Source organism: Leiobunum rupestre, chromosome 4 (assembly GCF_980474605.1).
Source record: "Leiobunum rupestre chromosome 4, qqLeiRupe1.1.hap1, whole genome shotgun sequence".
In the NCBI taxonomy this organism is placed as follows: domain Eukaryota; kingdom Metazoa; phylum Arthropoda; class Arachnida; order Opiliones; family Sclerosomatidae; genus Leiobunum; species Leiobunum rupestre.
Genome location: NC_143387.1, coordinates 22,793,599 through 22,813,838, shown reverse-complemented (window position 1 = coordinate 22,813,838; position 20,240 = coordinate 22,793,599). Strand labels below are relative to the sequence as shown.

At 34.1% G+C, this 20,240-nt stretch overlaps 1 protein-coding gene across 2 annotated transcripts in view; it reads right to left on the bottom strand.

The window, feature by feature from the left end:
• The window catches only part of LOC149947179 (tudor domain-containing protein 1-like), a 53,277-nt gene that overhangs the window by 21,139 nt on the left and 11,898 nt on the right, over positions 1-20,240 (bottom strand). For both annotated transcript variants that reach the window (XM_090172553.1, XM_090172554.1), the window contains 5 exons: positions 18,515-18,683; positions 9,496-9,605; positions 7,645-7,781; positions 656-880; positions 211-326 (listed from right to left, as the gene is read on the bottom strand). In XM_090172553.1, coding sequence (XP_090028679.1) covers positions 211-326; positions 656-880; positions 7,645-7,781; positions 9,496-9,605; positions 18,515-18,683 — 757 coding nt within the window. The remainder of the gene's footprint in view (positions 1-210; positions 327-655; positions 881-7,644; positions 7,782-9,495; positions 9,606-18,514; positions 18,684-20,240) is intronic.

Below are 20,240 nucleotides of genomic sequence, written 5' to 3'. Positions count from 1 at the left end.
GAGTGATAAAACACAAAAAAACTGGAATAGAGTATCAAACAGGAAAATAGGAGATTTTTAATGTTTCCTTTCTTTGAACTTCGAAAGTGGAATTATTGTTTTGTTGATGCACAATTTAAGGGGTGGATACTCTTCCCCAATTTTGGTTGCATTAAAAATTGAAGCCATTTTGGTCCTAGCTGAGATTAGTTATCAAAACATCCGGTTTACCAATATGGATTTCGAATTGATGCTCTCCACTCAAAACAATTTTCAGGCGTACTTCTACCACTGCTATTCTCTATGTGCATTAAATTTTCACCATTGACTGAAATATCCTTGTCATTCTATAACAAAACATTAATTTTTAATTAAAATAGACTAAAGAGGCAACACATCCAATTCAAATAAGCAACAATATTTTATCATATAGGCTTGATATTAAATGTAATTTAATAATTATAAATTTATGGCTATTATAACTAGGTGGGTTAGACGCATTTGTTAAGTAATTATTGGTTGAAAGCCTGTACAATTGATACTATTTGTTAGAAGTAAGAGGGAGTGTAGATTTTATCATCACATAGTTTACATTTATGGAAGAGAAAATTCCAACAAAGAATTACAATAAAATATACCAAATGACAATGCATTTTTTTTGGAAAAACATACATACCAATTTCATTCCATCTTGCAGTGAAGAATTTTGAAGAGTATAAGTTCTAGCTAAAATATCTTTAACACTTTCAAACGAGTCGTTATATTCGATTAAGATTTCGATAAACTGTCCACTGTCCAATGGTTGAGGTGTGTGGAATATACCATAAACCATCTTGTCTTTTAGAATGTCTTTAAAATGTTCAACAACACTGGGTGTATTCCACTCTCTCACAGATTCATACTAGAAAATGAGATAATGGTAATAATTATTTTAAATTGCTTTAAAAACAAATGTGCCCACAATAGCATAAACCCACATGCCTTAGCAAAAATAAAGCTTTCGCTTTTGTTTTTGATGATATATTTTAACTAAGTCAACATTAAAAATACACTCTAGATGCTGAAGGTTTCAGGCAAGTCAGGGGTGGCGCCACGATTTTATTTAGGCTAGGCAAACAGGTCGTAAGCCCCTAACGATGCAGTCCAGGCAAGTGGTATTTTAGGGCTGGAGGAGGGATGTAAAACTTTTATAGTTTTCAAAATAATTATTCCAAAAGTAGAGTAAAGGTTAGCTATTTGTTGAGCTACTCATTACTAAAACATTAATGAGTGGTTTGCACTTTCTCCTCGCAGCAAGACGAGCTGGGTTTTGTGTAGTCTGCCATTAAAAAATCTCAATACCAAGCCAATTTATCAACATTAAAAACTTATTGCAATTAAAGGTAATGGTAAAGGGGGAGATGTTCTTCAATCCATTAATGGTTGGAACTGACTGGAAAGAAACCAAAAGTAATCTGCAATTGACTGAAAGAAGTTTGCCATTTACCCATTATCCATCAAAAGTGAGACTAAACAGCTACTAGAAGTCACATGAAGCCAATTAAAATGGGCAGAAAGTGAACTACGAGTCGTCATAAGACAGCTGCCAATAACTGTAAATCAAATGCAAGCAGTGGCGGACTATGCTCCTTTGAGGCCCCAGGCGCAAAAGTGTAAGGAGGGCCTTTATGTTAACCTTCTTTTACAATAAAGGAAAGGATAAATAAATTACACAAATAATTTGCTTTAATTTATTTATAATTATTTACATTGACTAGTTAGTAAACTTACGAGGAGACTACCCGAGGTGATAATCACAGATTTGTTGAAACTAGGTGGGTATGTAGACTTTATGGTAACATGAAATTTCACCAAAGGAAAAGTTGCAATTGGCATTAGTTTTGCCATGTCAGAAAATGTTTTTGACAACACAGTCTGTATATTTTCTCATTGAAAATAACATGGGAATCTGAGCACTTCTTAGGGTACCCCCCTGTGAAAAATTTTAAAGACATTTCAAATTTCAAAATAAAAAAAATAGATCAAAATTGATAAATGAAATGAATTTTATGATATTTTGTACTTTGCAGACCATCTTTTATGGTTTTATACATTTGAAGAGGACATGAAACACCTTTGATGAATTTGATAAAATGAAATACCTTCTCTTCGAAGTATTCAGTATCAATATCATCTTTGTACGTATTTCATAATAATTTAATGCAAGTTTTTATATCTTCATGAGCAATGTCTTTATCACAAAATATTTGAAAATTCTCCAAGACGTTGTTGTAAATAACACTTCTATTTGCGATTTCCGCAATTATTACGTCACATATTACATTGTGTACATTAACTATAAAAGATTCTCTTGGATTGAAATACGTTAGATTTATTCTAGAATCGTCAAAAAAATTTGGTTTTCTTTAAAATTGTGATTTTCTGTGAGCAAATTTGCCTCAGTTTCGATATCTTCAAATCTACCTCTTAATTCCATTACATATTGTGACAGTGATTTGAGTAAATTTGAGCCTTGAAGAACATTAGATTGGATATCTTGTAGTGACTTGCTGGTGGCGTTTATTCTTTGCAGCAACGTATCCCACAAAATTGTCAACAAAGCTATTTCATATTCATCGAATCTTTTTGCCAAATTTTTAGCTTCAAGTTTACTTAATGGTTTCTCATTTTTATTTAAACTAATTTCCAGAAGGATATTTTTAATAGAACTATATTTAAATCTCAACGCGGAAACTGCATCAGCCCTTGCTGCCCACCTGGTATCACCAGTGGCGGCGCTACACTCAGGCTAAGTAGGCTATAGCCTATGTCAAAATTTTTGAAGCCTATGTAGCCTATAATAGAGGGCCCCAATTTCATGATAAGGGGGCCCCATAATAATACTCGAGATTCTTTAAAATTATAAATATTACCTGACCCCTTCAAAAATAATTTGTGCCCCCTCAAAAGGTCTCTGTCCCGGGTCCCCCCTAAAAAATATCATTATAATAAAGTTTGACCAGCTAATTCTAATTGTTCAGCCGCAGCACTAACTCTCCCTAAAAATCCAGACACTCTCAGGTGGATTATATTTCAAACTTAGAAATGCATTACGTAAGGATGCTATCCGAACCCTTGATTTTGGCTCAAATAACTCTTGAAGTGCGGTCCAAACCTCCACAGCCGTATCATACTGTGACACTAAGTTCTTGTGTTGGTCAGCAACACCCAATGACAATTTTGACAATGCTCTTTGTTTTCTAGTTTCATATCTTTCTTTAACTTTAACATCAGCCTCTTCCCCAGGGTCTTCATCTATTTCATCAATAATCCCACAAAGACCAAAATCTAACAAGGCCATTTTCATGTTGAACTTCCAGTTCACATAATTTTCATCATTTCATTTCATGAAATCGCGTGAATTTTTTATTTATTTTTGGTCCAGCGCCCCTGAGCTTAAATTCCAACAGATGGCGCTTAATGGTAGTTCGAGTGAAGTCATCGAATGACGTTTTTCAAAATTATCCAATAATAATTTTCCATCATCACGTTGTAATTTTTATAAGCTGTCACTTATTTGTGTTAGTTTTTATGTTGTATGGACCTTAATTTATGGTGAGTTTCTTTAAATTTGTATTCGAAAATAATGAAAATAGATAATTATTTATATTATGTTTCAGTTAAAGTCTTGCAATGTTGCTTTTATTCATTTGGTCGAAGTTTTAAGTTAAGCCTTTGAATTTTAAACAGAAAATAAATTGATTCTTCCTTCTGAAAGCTTGTCATCAAACTTTAAAAAACATGGTTACTTGATGTGTAGCAAACTGCACATCAAAACAGGATAAAACTAAAGGAGTGAGTTTCCATCGCGTGCCATAACAAGAACATTTAAGGAAGATATGGGGAGACGTATTTGCTACATCTGTGTCAGGCTACAACGATACTTTGGATACCCGGTCGTGCATTACAGCAATTGAGCATTCCTTGAAAGTAGGAATTATTAAAGCATCAGGTGATTGCAATGTTAAAGCACTTCAAGTTCTATTGATGGAGCAGGACTGTTTTAACGGCCAAGTAACTGCTGCAGTGGCTTACCTACCACGAGTATCTGATGAAAACACTGACTGTGTTATCCTAGTCGCTACTTAATCAACATTTTATTAATAGTTGCTGGTTTTGCTAAAGCCGCAATAAAATTAATTCTATACCAAAGCTGTTATGCCCCATTTGTTAAAGCTTTACAACGTGATTGTGATCCTTATGAAAACCTCTGTAATATATTACTAAAGAAGTTCCTAAGGCCTTTGATGCAAAACCTAGCTACTGTTGTAACCTTGGATTAATAATATGTTACATATTATTAATTCAAGATGTAACAGATTTAAAACAAAAAGTTAAACGCTTCAACAAAAAGCCTTTAGAAAGGAAACATTTGAGAATGTAAAGACTGTTATAAAACTTGCAATATAGGTATATGGTTTAGAAGAGTTTAATATCATAAAAAATGTGATAAATACGTTCCTTTTCTGAATAAATAATTTTGTCCTATGCCGTTTACGTGTTTATTTACTTCTGATAAAGCTCCCTTCAAGTACCAATAATCGCCATCTAGCGGCAACCGCAAAACCGAAGTGCCAGCCGTCTGCGTTCACTATTTCATGGCCTAGTTTTATTCAGCCGGCTATGACTTATTAAATGAAAAAGATGTTCCTATAGTTATATTCTGTTTATCCATCTTTTGTAACTAATTCTTTCTTCAATCTAGTTCTATTGTCTTGTTCTATTATACACTCAGCTAAGCCTAGGTCCCTACACTAATTGTCAATTCAAACTATACATTCTAATTACTTTCTCTAAAGGATCTAACCACGCTCTACTACCAATTGTGGGGGAATAATGACAATTAGTAAATAATCTAGACATCTTGAAATTATATATAATTAGGTTTAATAAAGACCACAAGTTAGAATATCAAAATATACATATCTCTCTCAAAAGAACATGACACAACAAACAAAGTTTTAGTTTTGGTTTGCAGACTATAGTGTCTGCATTGACTTTGCAGATGACAATAATAACGTATGCAAAGTACAGCAAAGGCCTTACACTTTTGTGATACAAATCGTAAGTGTTGTTTATTGAAATTCCAAAAGTTTACTGGGCCTTGTTCTGGCTCTTCTTTATGAATTAACGTTATTTAAGCCTATGGGAGTCTATGATAATGTTACAAACTGAATAAATTTCCCTTGCGATCAGAATGAATGTTTTCTCTGTGTCCCTGAAATGCTAATCCCATACTAGCTAAAAACTTTATTGTCTCAACAATCCTTTTAAGACTTTCCGCCAATAATTTCTTTCTGAATCTATTTGACTGGCCATCTGAATATCCACATGTCCTGCAACAGCTAGTCGTTTTTGCAAAGCTAACATTGACGTTATGTGTTCTTTGGAGGATTCGTAATCTTCAATATATGAGATAAATTTTTCCAGTCATTCAAACCAGTATTTAATTTGGTTTGTGCTTTTGAAAACAGTTTGCAGGGATAGCAATAAATGCATTTGCTTGTATCGGAAAATATCATCCATTCGCGATATTCCTTAGTTCAATTTGCTTTGTAACAGTAAAAATTTGATTCAGAAATACTTCTATGGTAAACTCTATTTCTGTCAAAATATTGAATTTTAAGATTTTTTATGTGGCCTTTATTGCGTGGTTTATTTACTAAAAAACTGTTTACCATCTTTTGTGATACTAGGTTAGGCAATAATGCTATGTCTTTATCAAAATGTGCTAAATCTACTCATTTCCATCATTATTATGAGTTTCCAATTCAATAGAAATATTTTCCTTTATATACAATTTTCCTAACACTTCTGCTGTGTGCATTTTATCAAAATGTGCTCGTTCTACACATTAGAATCCTCACACACTTCATTTCCATCATTATTATAATTTTCCACTTCAATGGAAATATTTTCCTCTATATACTCTAACGCCTCTGCTGTGTACATTTTCTCAGGAAGGTCTTCAGATTGTTTTTCAAAATGGGGTTCAAGTTCAGATATAGTTACATGTCCGGAAGGTTTTTTCAGAAAACCAGTGAGGAAGGTTTTTTGCTTTTGAGCACATTTTTCGCTTACTATTCTTCGTGTTCTCTTTTTCACTCCCGATTCAAATCTTCTTTCCATTTTAAACCCTATTTTAAATTACCATTTCATAATCGTGCAATACTCTAAGAATGTTTATTAACGTGTTATTCCACCATGTGGATAAAAACCTCCGCCAACAGCGTTTTACCACCAGATTCCAAAAAAAGTTTATTAAAAATTCCTTTTCAAAAGTGTTGATATTGCAATATATTATTAAGAGCCCTAATTTAATACAAATACCGATAATGTTTGCTGAAATTCCAGCTTGGATTACCCGCGTAAAAAAAATTAACATCAAAATTTAACTTATAAAAAGGTATGATTGTCTAAACTAGAACTAAGCATCAGCTGTCCAGCTTTACCTCAGTAGAGGATTTAGAGTGATGGATCTATTCGAAAATATGTATCATAAGCCTAGCAAAAACCCATTGCAAAAACCTTTCAACCCAAACGGGTGGCAGGATAATTTAACAAAATGTGACCAAAATCGACACAGGTTTTCCTCTAGGCTTTTGGGTTGGGTTTCACCTAAGCAAAAGCTATTTTATGAGGATGGTCAATTCCCAAACCCCACTAGGCCATGGCCATGATTATTACTTATAAGTTATAATAGTTTCTAACGTCAGGTCCGAGACCCATTGTGCGGCGACAGGGCAAACTTGTCCAACTTAAACTCTCAAATTTGTGAAATTTAGCAAACTTATAACTTTTACTTTTCAGTTTCTTCTAAATATTTTTTTTTCAGACTTAAAGAACGACCTGTCAAGCACCGATGGGATACACTTTATTATAGCTCCTAGCGACACATAGTAGAACTCATAACGAAGCTTCATCATCATTCAGATAAGAGTACACCAAAAGAGACAAGCACCTTGTTAAATGATTAAGTAGGCGTCTTTTATTGTTTCATTGGTTAGATTGAGTTACGATTTTATCTGTGGCCTACACATTTTTTAAAATTTTACTTAGTTAGAAAAAGGTAATACAAAGAGTTAGATTTTCCAAACAACATAATTGTTTTACTAGTTTTATACCGCCACAGTTTCAAGTTATGAAAAGTTGATTTCAACTCTACATTAAAATTTCTGAAAACATTTACTATTACCATATGTAACATAATTACTCATAAGTGTGGCAAAAATGGAAAGTCTTCTCAATGAGACCTTGTTCACAGGATATGACGTGATTGACGTCACTTTCCAATCGATGACGGCTTTCTCGTCATTAAAACTAGGTCTGGCGGGGAGGGAAGTTAGTTAAAACCGGTTTTGCGCTTAGTTCGTTCATGATTTCTTTGGAGGCTGTGAAACAAGGTCTCATTGAAATTTTTATTACAGAGATGTTATATAGAGGCATACTTATGAGTAATTTAATTATGTTACATGAGCTATTACTAAGTGTTTTTTTTCAAAAGACCTCATTATGACAGAGTACTCGCCGGGCTTTGGCAAAATATGAAGTAAGAATTTAAACTTAAGTATAAAGTTATTGTTGTGAAAAGTAAGCATTCAGTTAGGAAACTGAAGTAGAAATTACTTGGTATAAAGAACAATGAACTGCGCTAGAGACTTGGCACAACTGGGGTAGAGATTCAATGCAGTATAGATTCTGTATTGGCACTTGAAACTCATTTCCAACATCTATATTCCGGACATTTGCTGTCTGATCATTACCTAAAATTTAAAAATAATACTTAAGCACTACACAAATAGTTATGAACAATTATTTAATATTAACAATAATTATGGTATATGCTTATAAAGAAATGTAGAGTATAGCCCCTATATGATGTGGGTAGCTCTCATTATTTGGCAGAAACTATCAGCCGTGGATTTGGCAAAGAGGGATAATACTTCCTCCCCTTATCAAAAAATAAGTTGGCTAAAAACCACTTACGACTACTTGTATTTCAACTTAGTTTTCAGTTTGTATTTGGGAGAAATGCCTACTAAAAAATAACTTAAATCGTCTTTATTAATCAACTTATTTCCAACTAAACCAGAATCGACATTTACATTTAACTACTTAAAACCAACTTAAAAATAATATGTAACTTCCTGACTACTAAAAACCAACTAATTACAAACTTAGCAAAAGAAGTATTTTCCTACCAACTGAATAACAACTCATTACCCCTTCAACTAGTAACCTGAAATATGCTGACAACTTGAGCCTACTTAATACCAAGTTAATATCAACTAATAATGTGTACACAAACTAAATACAAACTGAAATCCAACTTATTTTTTGGTAAGGGTCCCCCTCTGACAATTCAATATTTTTTATATTCTAGACACATTGAAGCTTTGAACATTGGATAGAGAGTAAAATAGCTCTTTTGTTATACGGAAGTTATTTAACTAATTAAATAATTGGGTGTAAAAAGATCTTTAACTAAGTTTCATTTTAATAATAATGTGAATGGATAGAAATTCTTATTGTGGAATTTAAACGACAAAAAAAATTAATTTTAATTCTTAAAGCTAGGAGTAACAAACACAGCACCCCACACAAGGAGAAGGCAGCTAGCCATTAAGCAAACTAACAGTGTTGTGTACAAATTTCATTGGTCGAGCCTTTACGCTCAAACCTTCTACCAAAAGGGGGAAGACAATTTCCAAATTTTCCACTTCGGACTAGCCAATGAAAACTGTTCACAAGAAAATAGACCACGTTTGATGGATTGCGTTCTTCTTGTGTGGGGTGCTTGTTTGTTGCTCCGGTTTTAAAAGTGACTTGTCATTTTCACTTATTTTAGCTCAACTGAAATAGAATAAAACAAGTAAAAATTGCGGCGCTCAGCCTTAACATAAAAAAGGTCCAATGTTTCTAAAACTGTTAAGAGAGAAATTCCTCGCAGATTGATGGTAACTAGACTACATCAAAGTTTGATATTCTTAATATAAATAAATGTTGGTTGCTACTGCTAATTCATTTACATTGTTTTTAATATAAGTTTAAACATTCTGCATGAATTATTGCACAGTAATTTGAGCCGTTTAATCTTATTGAATGCAACATGCAGCGCAAGGAAAAAATTTTTATAATTAATATTATTAAAAAATTTTAATATTATTAAAATTCAGTTTCATACTACAATTTCTTATTATAAAAATTATATTAAATTACAAAACCAAATAACAGATTTATATTTATAATTTTATATAATTAATAACTAGATGTTAAAAAAAGTCAATCACAAGTGTGTTCAGAGCTTTTTTTATTTTTGACAAGAAATAATTAAAACATTTTCTTCAAACTATAGTTAAGTCAAGTGTTACTTTTTACTGTTTAGATACACATGACAAAAACCAAGAAACACCAACAGGATATAAACTTGAAGTATGATACATACACCAAATATTTCTTAACAGTAATTAAACTTACAGGAAAGAAGCTGAGTTCTAACAGGCAAGGAAGATGGAGACGCAGCTATGTACCACAAATTTTCTTTCAGTTCAGTAACAATTTTTAGATTTGAATAGTCAAAGTCTCTCCTAGAAACAAATTGAACAAAACTATTATTATTGTTTATACTACAATATAATATAATACCTCTTATGAGATAAATAACCATCTAACCCACAAGATGGATTCCAATAGGTAAAAATTTTGAAGTAAAAAAAGCCTAATTGAACATTACCCATCAAGTAAAATTTTAAAATTATTATTTTAAAAAGCAGCTGGAGTCTGAAGATACCATAATTTTGGGTATATATGCCTAGGTTAATATGGTACTAAAATTGTCGGTGAGGCTTATCTTCCCACAGAACTATATGATGACTTTTTTTTACTGGATTGGAGATCCTCTTTTTCAATGTTCAGTTGACAGAATATGTACCTACATGATCCAGCAATCATGGATCTTATTAGAAATTTTAAGCAATAATTTGAACTATGTTATAAAAATATTTGCTTAAAATAAATAATTAGTATTTACCAAATTATCAGTGCAGTGTACCACTGCTACTGCTAGGACTCTTAAATTAATAACAGAAAGGGAACGTCCATTAATTACGTGAGGTGATTTTGATGATTTTTCGAAATCCCTCCCCCCTTGGTGAGATGTCGTGTGATTTGGCTCGACCCCTTCCCTCCCTCCCCCCTAATATTACGTGATATTTTTCAAAATGCGTATTTTTAGTGTAAATATGTTAATCTGTTTCATTGCATTGGATTTATTTATTTAAAATAAACATAATTTGCTTAATTATTTATTTTTAAGACTAGTTGAGACTAGTATTTTACACAGAACGTAGTCTAGAATCAGTGAGAAAATGGAACAATAAACTACTAAAATTTGTAAAAGAATATTAATTCTAATTCAGTCCACGGCGACTCATGTGGTCTCAAGAGTGACTACTGGAACCAACATGTCCATGTGATTTTCAGTAAAATCATCTGCTCCTTCAACCTTGCTCTGATTTAGCCACTTGCACACAGAAGCTCAGTAACTCGGCATTTGCCAATCTGTGAAGGTCACACTTTGCGCGCTGGTGCTCTGAGGACCGCCCAGTGCTCTGCGGCTCTTGTGATGGATGAAAAGTAGATACCGCAAGTACTGCAGCATCTCACCACGTACACTTGGGCAATAGAGGTCATAGGGCATGCTGATGAAGGTGATAGGCATTCTAAATTCTACAACGTACTCTATTTTGATACATAAAGTATTTTTGTTTTCCTTTTACGAAATACATCCACCACAGTTTATTATATTATATATATTTTAGGTTAAAAAGCTAATTAGAGGGGAGTTTACTATATCTTCAATAATGAACACGATCCCATATCACTTGTAGTCACTGAGAGTGGAAAAATCTTTATCCATATTGATAACATACTAAATTCTGGAGTCGTGAATGAAAAAAAACTTTTGGGATATATTGATCTTTTGCTTTTTAAATCAGAGAAAAATAACAAGATATTTAATCTAGAAATGTTGAATATTACAGATGTCGATACTGGAGTAAAAGTCTTAAACACCACAATATTACAAGCCTTGAACAAACATGCTCCCTTAATATCTAAGAGAATAAGTATATCAGACCCACCATAGTTAACTTGCGAAGTTAAGCACTTAATGCACCTACCACAAGAAAAGTAGGACGCCAGGTTTACAATACCTTGAAGAACAATATAAATCATATAGAAATCAGGTAACTGAAAAAATAAAAAGAGACAAAAGTAACTACTTCAAAAAGAATATTAATCCTGAGAGCAGTGGCAGACGTGATGTTTGGAGGACATTAAAACCATTTTTGAAGACTAAAGTCTAATATTGGCGTAATTGATTACAATGGTCATGTAATTACCACACCTAAAGACATTGCTATGGAATTCAGTAACTACTTCGCGTCAGAGGAACATAATATAGCGGGGACAATAGATTATATTCCTTCGTTGAACCAGGAAGAAATCAAAGAAAATTTTTATCTCCACTCGGTAACCGACGATGCAGTCTATACAAAATGAAGACTTAAACATGTGGAGCCCAGTGAAATGATAGTAAATAATAGTCTTCTCAAATTCAAGTAAAATAGAATTGAATATTATATTTCCATGGACAAATTACCTGAGATGTTCAAATTTTCCCAATTGGATGGTCTCAATTACGAAGAGTGGAAATGTGACATGCGTATGATGTTATCAGCTCAGTCTTTACTTGTACACATTGAAGAAAAGACCAAAGTACCCCAAGACCCTGCTGAATTAAAAGAATTCAATATACAGAAGGCTTAAACCATGGGATATATATATTATGGTATGAAACGAGAGATAAAGAGATTTACTACGAAGTGCGGGAAAAGATACACCTCTAGAACCCTGGAAATACTTGGAATCAATGTACCAACCCAAATCAAAGGCAAGGATTTCAGTTTTACGAAGAAAAATTGTTACAATGAAGATGCGGGATAATGAAAAAATGGAAACATTCATTGGAAGAGTTGAAGACGCAGGCAGAATAGTACCGGATGACGAAATAGCTTATCAGCTGATTCAGGAGTTACCGATGGATTATGAAGTAATAGTAAAGATGATGTACGCGTGGGATGACAAGGATTTCACAACTAAAATGGCATTGATTAGTGAAGCTGGTCGAATGCGAATGATTAATCATTCTAAGAAAGAAGATGAAGTACTGACAGTGACGAAAAACCAGGATTTTGGCAAACTAAGAGTTCCAACAACAAATTTTTCTGGAAATAAGTCTACTCCTGTATGTTATCGATGCGCACAGCCCGGACATTTTATACGGAATTGCCCACAACATCGTCCAATCACAGAAAGTAGATTTCGCCATCGGGGGACAAGTCGCGGATACCAGAATCGATATCGGGGTTTCCAACAAAATAATAATGGTTTTAACCAAACATATGATGTCATGACAGTCTCTGGATCATCCAGGGGTACAAATGAAATTCCATGGAACCAATGGACTTGGGATAGCGCGAGCGGTGCTCATTTATGCAAAGACAGATGATGGTTTCAAGAACTTCGTGAGGTGAAACCAGTAATAATGAATTCCTATCAAGGACATTTCCAGATTGTAGGAATGGGAACTGTCGTATTGTTACTTGTCATTAACGGTCTTAAACGATACATAAAATTGCAGAATGTTGGATTTGCTCCAGACGGTCGGATAAATTTTATTTCTGGTTTTCAAGTTGACTCTAATGGATATTCTTGGAGGGGTGGAAATAGGATAATTGATGTTTTCGACAAACACAATGCCCAAGTCATGAAATTTAATGGTACAAATGGACTTTACAATTTGTTAGCAGAATTTCCAGATGGCATCTCAATGGATAAACCTCTTACCTAATCACCAATTGCATGCTCAACTGAGAAGTCAAATTATGGGGACATTGAACTTTGGCACAGGAGATTTGGCTATTTCAACATCTAGACTATGGCGGTTATGTCTAAATCAGGAGCTGTGAGGGGAATGCCTGAATTAATTAGGAAAAATTTGTATTGTGAAGATTGTAAAGAGACAAAAATGTGAAGACCGACTCTAAGCTCATTCGATAACCGGTTAACAAATGGTCCGATGAAATTGGTTCATGCAGATATTTTGGGTCCTACAAAATACCCATCACAGTCAGGCTATGTCTATTATTTGGCGATCATCGAAGATCATAGGAGATGGACTGCTGTGTTTCCATTGTCCAACAAATGGCAGGCCTTTGAAAAAATAAAAGAGTACATCGCTAGAATGGAGAGAGAAACCAGGTTGAAAATAAAAACCGATAACCGACTAGAATTTTGCTCAAAAAAGATGTCTGGATACCTGCAAGAATTGGGTATTAGGCATTTGCGAACCAATACTTGCACATCACATCAAAATGGGGTGGCAGAACGTTTTAACCAATCTGCACTTCAAGCTATACGAGTTATGCAAGCGAATCTACCTCCAGGTTTTTGGGTAGAACTTCTTTACACTTATGTGTATCTGCGAAACCGATTCCCTTAACGAATTTTGCACTGGAAAACACCTTATGAATTGAAGAAAGGAACCACACCGAATGTATCGTATATTAGGAAGATTGGGAGCATGGTTCAACGATTCATACCGAAAGGAGAGCGCAATGATAAGTTCTCTGACACTGCAGAAGTTGGAGTTCTTGTTGGATATGCGATACACACTAGAGGCTATCGCATATGGAATCCGACTACCAACAAAATAATTGAAAGTAACCAAGTTACAGTGAACGAGATGAAAGTCTACAACCCACAGCGAGCTACAGAAGAAAATGATATAGGCTTTCACTTCCAAGACGCGATGGATGAAGATAGTAAAATTGTTCCAAGAAAGGAAACGGAAACACACAAAGAGAAAATGATGGAACTAATTGCCACTAGGAATCAAGTGGACAATCTTCAGCCAAGTACCACAGGAACAGGGGAAAAGATTCCTATCATAAAGGATAGGGAAAATGAGCGTACTCCCATCTTTCAACGTGATATTGTCGCTAGATCCATCGGAAATCGTTCGGATGTATACTATTTCCATGATGGACATAGAATCAGAAGCCGAAAAGAAGCAGCTGATTACTGTAGTAACAACAATTTGGATGTTGACATAAGTCAATTAGACTTCTCACCTAAAAATATTATGACCGGACCGATAAAAATGATACCAAATACAATTGAAGAGCGACCACACATGGAAACAGAAATAGCCGGCCCAAATGTTGTAGACAGCACTATTACAACATTTTTTGAAGGATTATAATGCTGTGAAGTTGGACTTGAGAACCCAATGACTTTCAAGGAAGCCATGGAAACCTGTGATTCTCAAAATTGGAAAGAAGCAATGATGGACGAAATTACGACTTTGGAGAAACGGAAAGTCTTTGAAGTTGTCAAACCACCCAAGGATGCCAAAATACTTGGAAATAAATGGGTTTACGTGCGCAAACGAGATGAAAATGGTGAAGTTGTAAGACACAGAGCACGTTTAGTTGCAAAAGGATACGAGCAAGAGAAAGGACTAGATTTCCACGAAGTATATAATCCAGTAGTTAATTTTTCACTTGTGAGACTTTTCTTTTTATTGCTGGTTGTCTGTAAAGGTAGGATTGATAGACATTTGGATGTCAAGTGTGCTTTCTTGTATGGCGCCCTCGATGAGGAAATCTACCTAGAGATTCCCGATGGATTTGAGGACAATAAAGGTAATGTCTGGATGCTGAAGAAAAGCCATTATGATCTCCACCAAGCTGGACATTGCTGGTATAAAGAACTAAATAAGGGAATGAGCTGCTTCAGTCTCTTAAGTTCCTCTGAATGCATATATCAAAGTGGATGAAACGAATTTATACTTATTTATGTAGATGATATTCTACTCATCGCTCGAAATGAATCTGTTAAAGCCGACATTATGAAGAAGATCACATCCATTTTTGATGTCAAAGATTTGGGACATGTCCGAACGTTCTTGGGTGTCAAATTTACTCGAGATGAGAAAACGAACAATGTTTATTTCGAACAAAGTGGGTATATTCAAAAATTGAGTACCTTATTTTCGATGATACGATTCCAGAAGGCAAACGAGCCATTTAAAGTTGGTTCCACATTCAACTACAATACTATGCATCAAGAAGAAGATATAGGATTACCATACCGCCAACTTGTTGGTTCTCTATTATTCATAGCACGGATGACCAGACCAGACATCCTTTATGCTGTCAGTGTGTTATCACGATATAACACGACGCCAAGTATGGTTGCTTGGAAACATTTAGAACATCTTTTTAACTACGTGCGTTCAACCAAATTGAGATGCATCAAGCTGGAATCTTCTTATAGAATGGATGTTAATTGCTACTCAGATGCATCATGGGGAGTTGATCCAGACACAAGACGTTCTGTATCTGGTCATGTCATATTTATTGGATCTAACCCGATTATATGGAGGTCTGCGAAGCAATCTCTGGTGGTCCTTTCAACGATGGAATCAGAACTCTACGCAGTCACTGAACTTACTAAAGAAATCATGTGGATAAAGCGTGTACTAGACGAGTGCACAGACGTATTTCACTTAGATGATGGCTGCCCAGTAGTACATATCGATAACCAGGCTGTAATATTCAACTTGAAGAACCAAGTAGAGAACAAGTTAACGAAATATATGGACATTAGATTTAAATTTGTTAGAGAACGCTTACTTTCCAAATTATTCAAAATACAATATGTTAATAAAAAATTGAACTATGCCGATATATTTACAAAAGCATTAATTAAGGAAAGAATTTTGTTGTTAAGCAATTATATGAGTGATATTCTGATTTAGGGGGAGTTTGTTAATACATAAGTAAACAAAATCATAATATCTATTTGCATATAATTGGTGAGCCTATGTTTGCTTACTCTTGTAATTCTAGAGTTCGTCGCCAGGTGTCTCACCCTAGAATTTGTTACTACTAACTCGCCCTAGTGGCGCTTTTTTTAATAAAGTTATCTACACTTGTTATCCAAATTGTTGAACTGAAAGGCAGTGTGTTTAATGTGGCTCCTACAACACAACCATTAATCAACTAAGAAAGAAACATAACACTATCTGAAGAAAATGCCGATTAACAAATGTTGTGGTAATGTGGAATGATGACAAACCGAATAAAGAAAACTAAATTAATTTATTAGTAATGAATGAGTGAACATGTTACACCTATGGTGGCTGGCTTTAGACTGACAGAAAAAATGAATGTATGCAGGTTTGCCAAAACTGATAAAAAATCATGACAAAAATGCACATAGTTTCAACTACCAAGTATTACACACAACATGCACTACAGATTAGCTATGGCAAAGTTACCCAACAACAACAAAGCTACTGGCCTTGATAATATTTCACCCCGATACCTTGCTGGAATAGTAACTTACCAAAATTATAAATCTCATATGAGACTTCAGAATTTCCTACCGACTAGGAAAAAGCTAATGAAGACCCCATAAACAAAAAGGGAGACCGCGCTAAAATGGTAAATTATAGAAGTCTCTGTCCTATCATGTTTTTCGAAGGCTATAGAGTATTTTTTTCTTGAACAATTACATTATTTTTTAGAAAAACATAACTATTTATATCTGAAAAATGGGGTAAAATTAAATATTAGCCTTGTCATAAAGTTGTTTAATGACGTTCATGGTCTATTTAAATTGGCCGCCATCCAAATTGATGACGTCATATTTGGCGCGGTTTTTGTTATCATGTAGCATGCGTAGATGATTGCAGTTTTTGACTAGCTTACGTTTGATGCAGTTGAGTCATTGCACTCCCTCTCCGTTGAGTACAGTGGTAATTTGTTAATAATTTAATCATTATGTTAAATTAGTTTTAAATAAACACATTTATATTGCACTTGTATTATCTTCTTTCAGGTATGAAGCATTGTTGGTGTTGGTTGTATCTTTCCACTTTTTTTGTGGTCCATTAGTTGTACATGTTCAAACACTTTGCTTATGTAAAATGATAAAATATATCCCTTACCAAAAAATAAGTGGTCTAGGAAATAATTTAAGTTGGTAATTGGAACAAATATCAACTTAAAACCTACTAAATACCAACTTCAACCCTACTTAAACCAAATTACAAATAATATGTTATTTTCTGACCACTAAATACCAATTAATTACCAACTTAAAGAAAAAGATATTTTCCCATCAACTTAATAACAACTTATTACCCCTTAAACTAGTTTATTGAAATATTCTGACCACTTGAGCCTACTTAAAACCAACTTAATGTCAACTAAAATGTGTATACCAACTAAATACCAACTAAAATCCAACTTATTTTTTGGTAAGGGATATAAACTCCAAAATACCATCATTTGAGACTAGAATTTTGAAGTTGTCGAAATATACCTCTCTCAATGAAGTTGCTTCTTTGTGGTAAACAAACATTAATTTGGCCATTGCAAATTTAGTTTGTTTACGATCGAGGCTCATCTTCATTTGTATTTAAATTATCTTCTTGGTCTACCTTTAGATTTCGAATTGAGAAGTTCACAGTATATTTCTTTTTCAACTCTCTTGTAGGTTTCAATTAATTCTAGTATATATTCAGCAACACTTTGGGTTAATTGTTGTGTGGATATTCTCAACGATAAAAAAAGGTGGTCAAAAGTCATGAAAAACGTTAAGTTTAATAAAAACTGGTTTAAATTATATGAACAAAACAAACAAGGGCAATGTAGAGCCACTTGTAAGAGACTAGTACAATTAACAAACATTACGGAGCGCGGCAAAAATCGTTGGTGACGATAGTAGTCGGGTGAAAGGAATGACTCCTCTGCAGCGGTTTATATACCCGTGATCGGCGACTGAGGGGCCGCCCAGCAGCCGCAACGCGTAGCAAAAACGTAAACAATCTATGCTCAGAAGTAAAGGAGCTCGGCGTTAGTATGACCAAGTTAATATAGGTTTTCCAACATTAATGATGAGCTGTCGTTCTTCACTGGGTTTTTCTTTTTCAAATTGAGCTTTCATAAAATCTAAAACTGAACTTAAATCCATTTAAAATATACTGCAAATATACTACCTTCTAATCAAAACCTTGCCTAAATCAACTCCATACAGTTCACGCCATAGCGATAAACCTTGTTAATTTACAGCAGCAGACTTAATTGTCAAAAGAAAAAAATATTTCCCAGAACACCTTTTGACACTTTGCTGCCACGTTATTAGTGGAAAACTTTGTGAAAATATAATGCCGATGGAGGGCGGAAGGTGGCGCCCCTGCACCTTTTTTTTTAATTTATGACGTTCCAAAATCCCACCAAATTTAACACTACTGAAGCTAGCGTACCATACTTGTTTGTAATTTACTCCTGCATCTCGATATATAATTATCACATTGCGAATAATCCAACATTGATAACTAAGCATCAACAGATAATCTTACCAAAAGTTTTGCAGACAATGTTGAGACTCTTCAGGCATACACAGTACATAAAAATCAATGAGATTGTGAATATAAGTAACTTTGACCTTATACATATTTTCAGCAGAATTCCGTGCATCAGCTTTGATATTTTCTTGCAGTAGAGGATAAGTTCCATCACCAGATCGTTCTATTTAAAAAAAAAAAACTTGTTGTAAAGTTTAGAGAAATTCCTACAAAATATTAAGCTAGAGGATAATTATACCATTGGTAAGAAAATCTTTATGAAAAATTTGATAACTGGCCATTCAATAGTTTTCCCGAAGAATATTTAACATTTTATGGTCATTTAGAAAACAAAATCTTTACTATATATACTTAAATTTGAATTTTAGACTGCAATTTTCAAACACGACTAATAGGGTGTATTTTATTTAAATACTGGTAATTATTTGGCAACATATCATTGCTATTCAGTAGTGTCAAATATCAACATTTTCTTATGCATCTAAAATCATACGAAATATCACTTATAACAGTGGCATAGCGTCCACGGGGTTTCCCTGGGCCGCCGACCTTTTGGGGTCCCTATCGCTATTGCAAACAATAAGAGGTGGCCCGCATGGGAATTACTGCAGGTGGCAAATAATAAAGGTAAAGATAATTATTTCAACTATTCCATAATTTTATCTAAAATAAAAGCTTATAATAAAAAAAATAAATGGCTTCAAAGCAGTAGGTTTAGCCATTGAGTTGGGAATATTAATCTAGAGATCCAATCCAATCTGATCCCTGCGAAACAAGTTTTGAAAATTACGATGTAGCCATCTGCCCTAAAATGACAAGAAAACTATCATTCAACTTGTGGCGCCATCTGCTTTATAATGTGGTGGTCTTAAATCTTTTTGCCGGCAAACGCGATAGATGGTTAGAATGATAAAGTTTTCTCCTCATTTTAGAGCAGACGGCCGACACGACATTTCAAATATTGTTTCGCGAAATACCGAAATCCGAATTGGACCGCTAGATTCATTCCCAGCTCAATGGGTTTAGGAGACGTCAAATTTCCATCGCCACTACTTCACCTAGACTCCTAGTGAAATGAAAATTTCAACGAGAGGTTAATTGCGCCCGAGGCCGGGAGTAGTGGCATACTCCTGTAATCCCAAGCGTGTGGATGGCAGTTTCCCTTACCAAAAAATAAGTTGGTTTTTAGTTGGTATTCACATTTAAGTTGATATTAAGTTGGTTTTAAGTGGTCAGCATATTTCAGTAAACTAGTTAAGTTGGTAATAAGTTGGTTTTAAGTTGGTGGGAAAATGCCTTTTTCTTTAAGTTGGTTTAGTTGGTTTTTAGTGGTCAGAAAATTACATTATTTTTTAAGTAAGTTTTAAGTGGTCTTTATTAAGTAACATTTTAAGTAAGTTTTTAGTTAGTTGGTATTTGTCTCAAATACAAACTTAAAACCAACTTAAATAGTTCTTAGACCACTTATTTTTTGGTAAGGGCGTTACAGTTAAAAACAGTGTGGAAAAATCTATTTCCATGGTTTTTTCCACATCAAGTGGTAAAATTCATTAAAAATAAATAATAAAAGCAGTGATAATCTATTCACTCTTCTTCTGGCTTTTCTTAATCTCTCCTATTTTCAATGACCAGATTAGTAATTTAATCAATGATTAATTTAGTTAGAAAAGGGTTTTTCCATTATTCCCACATGTCCCGGCAAAAACCTATTTTTCCCGGG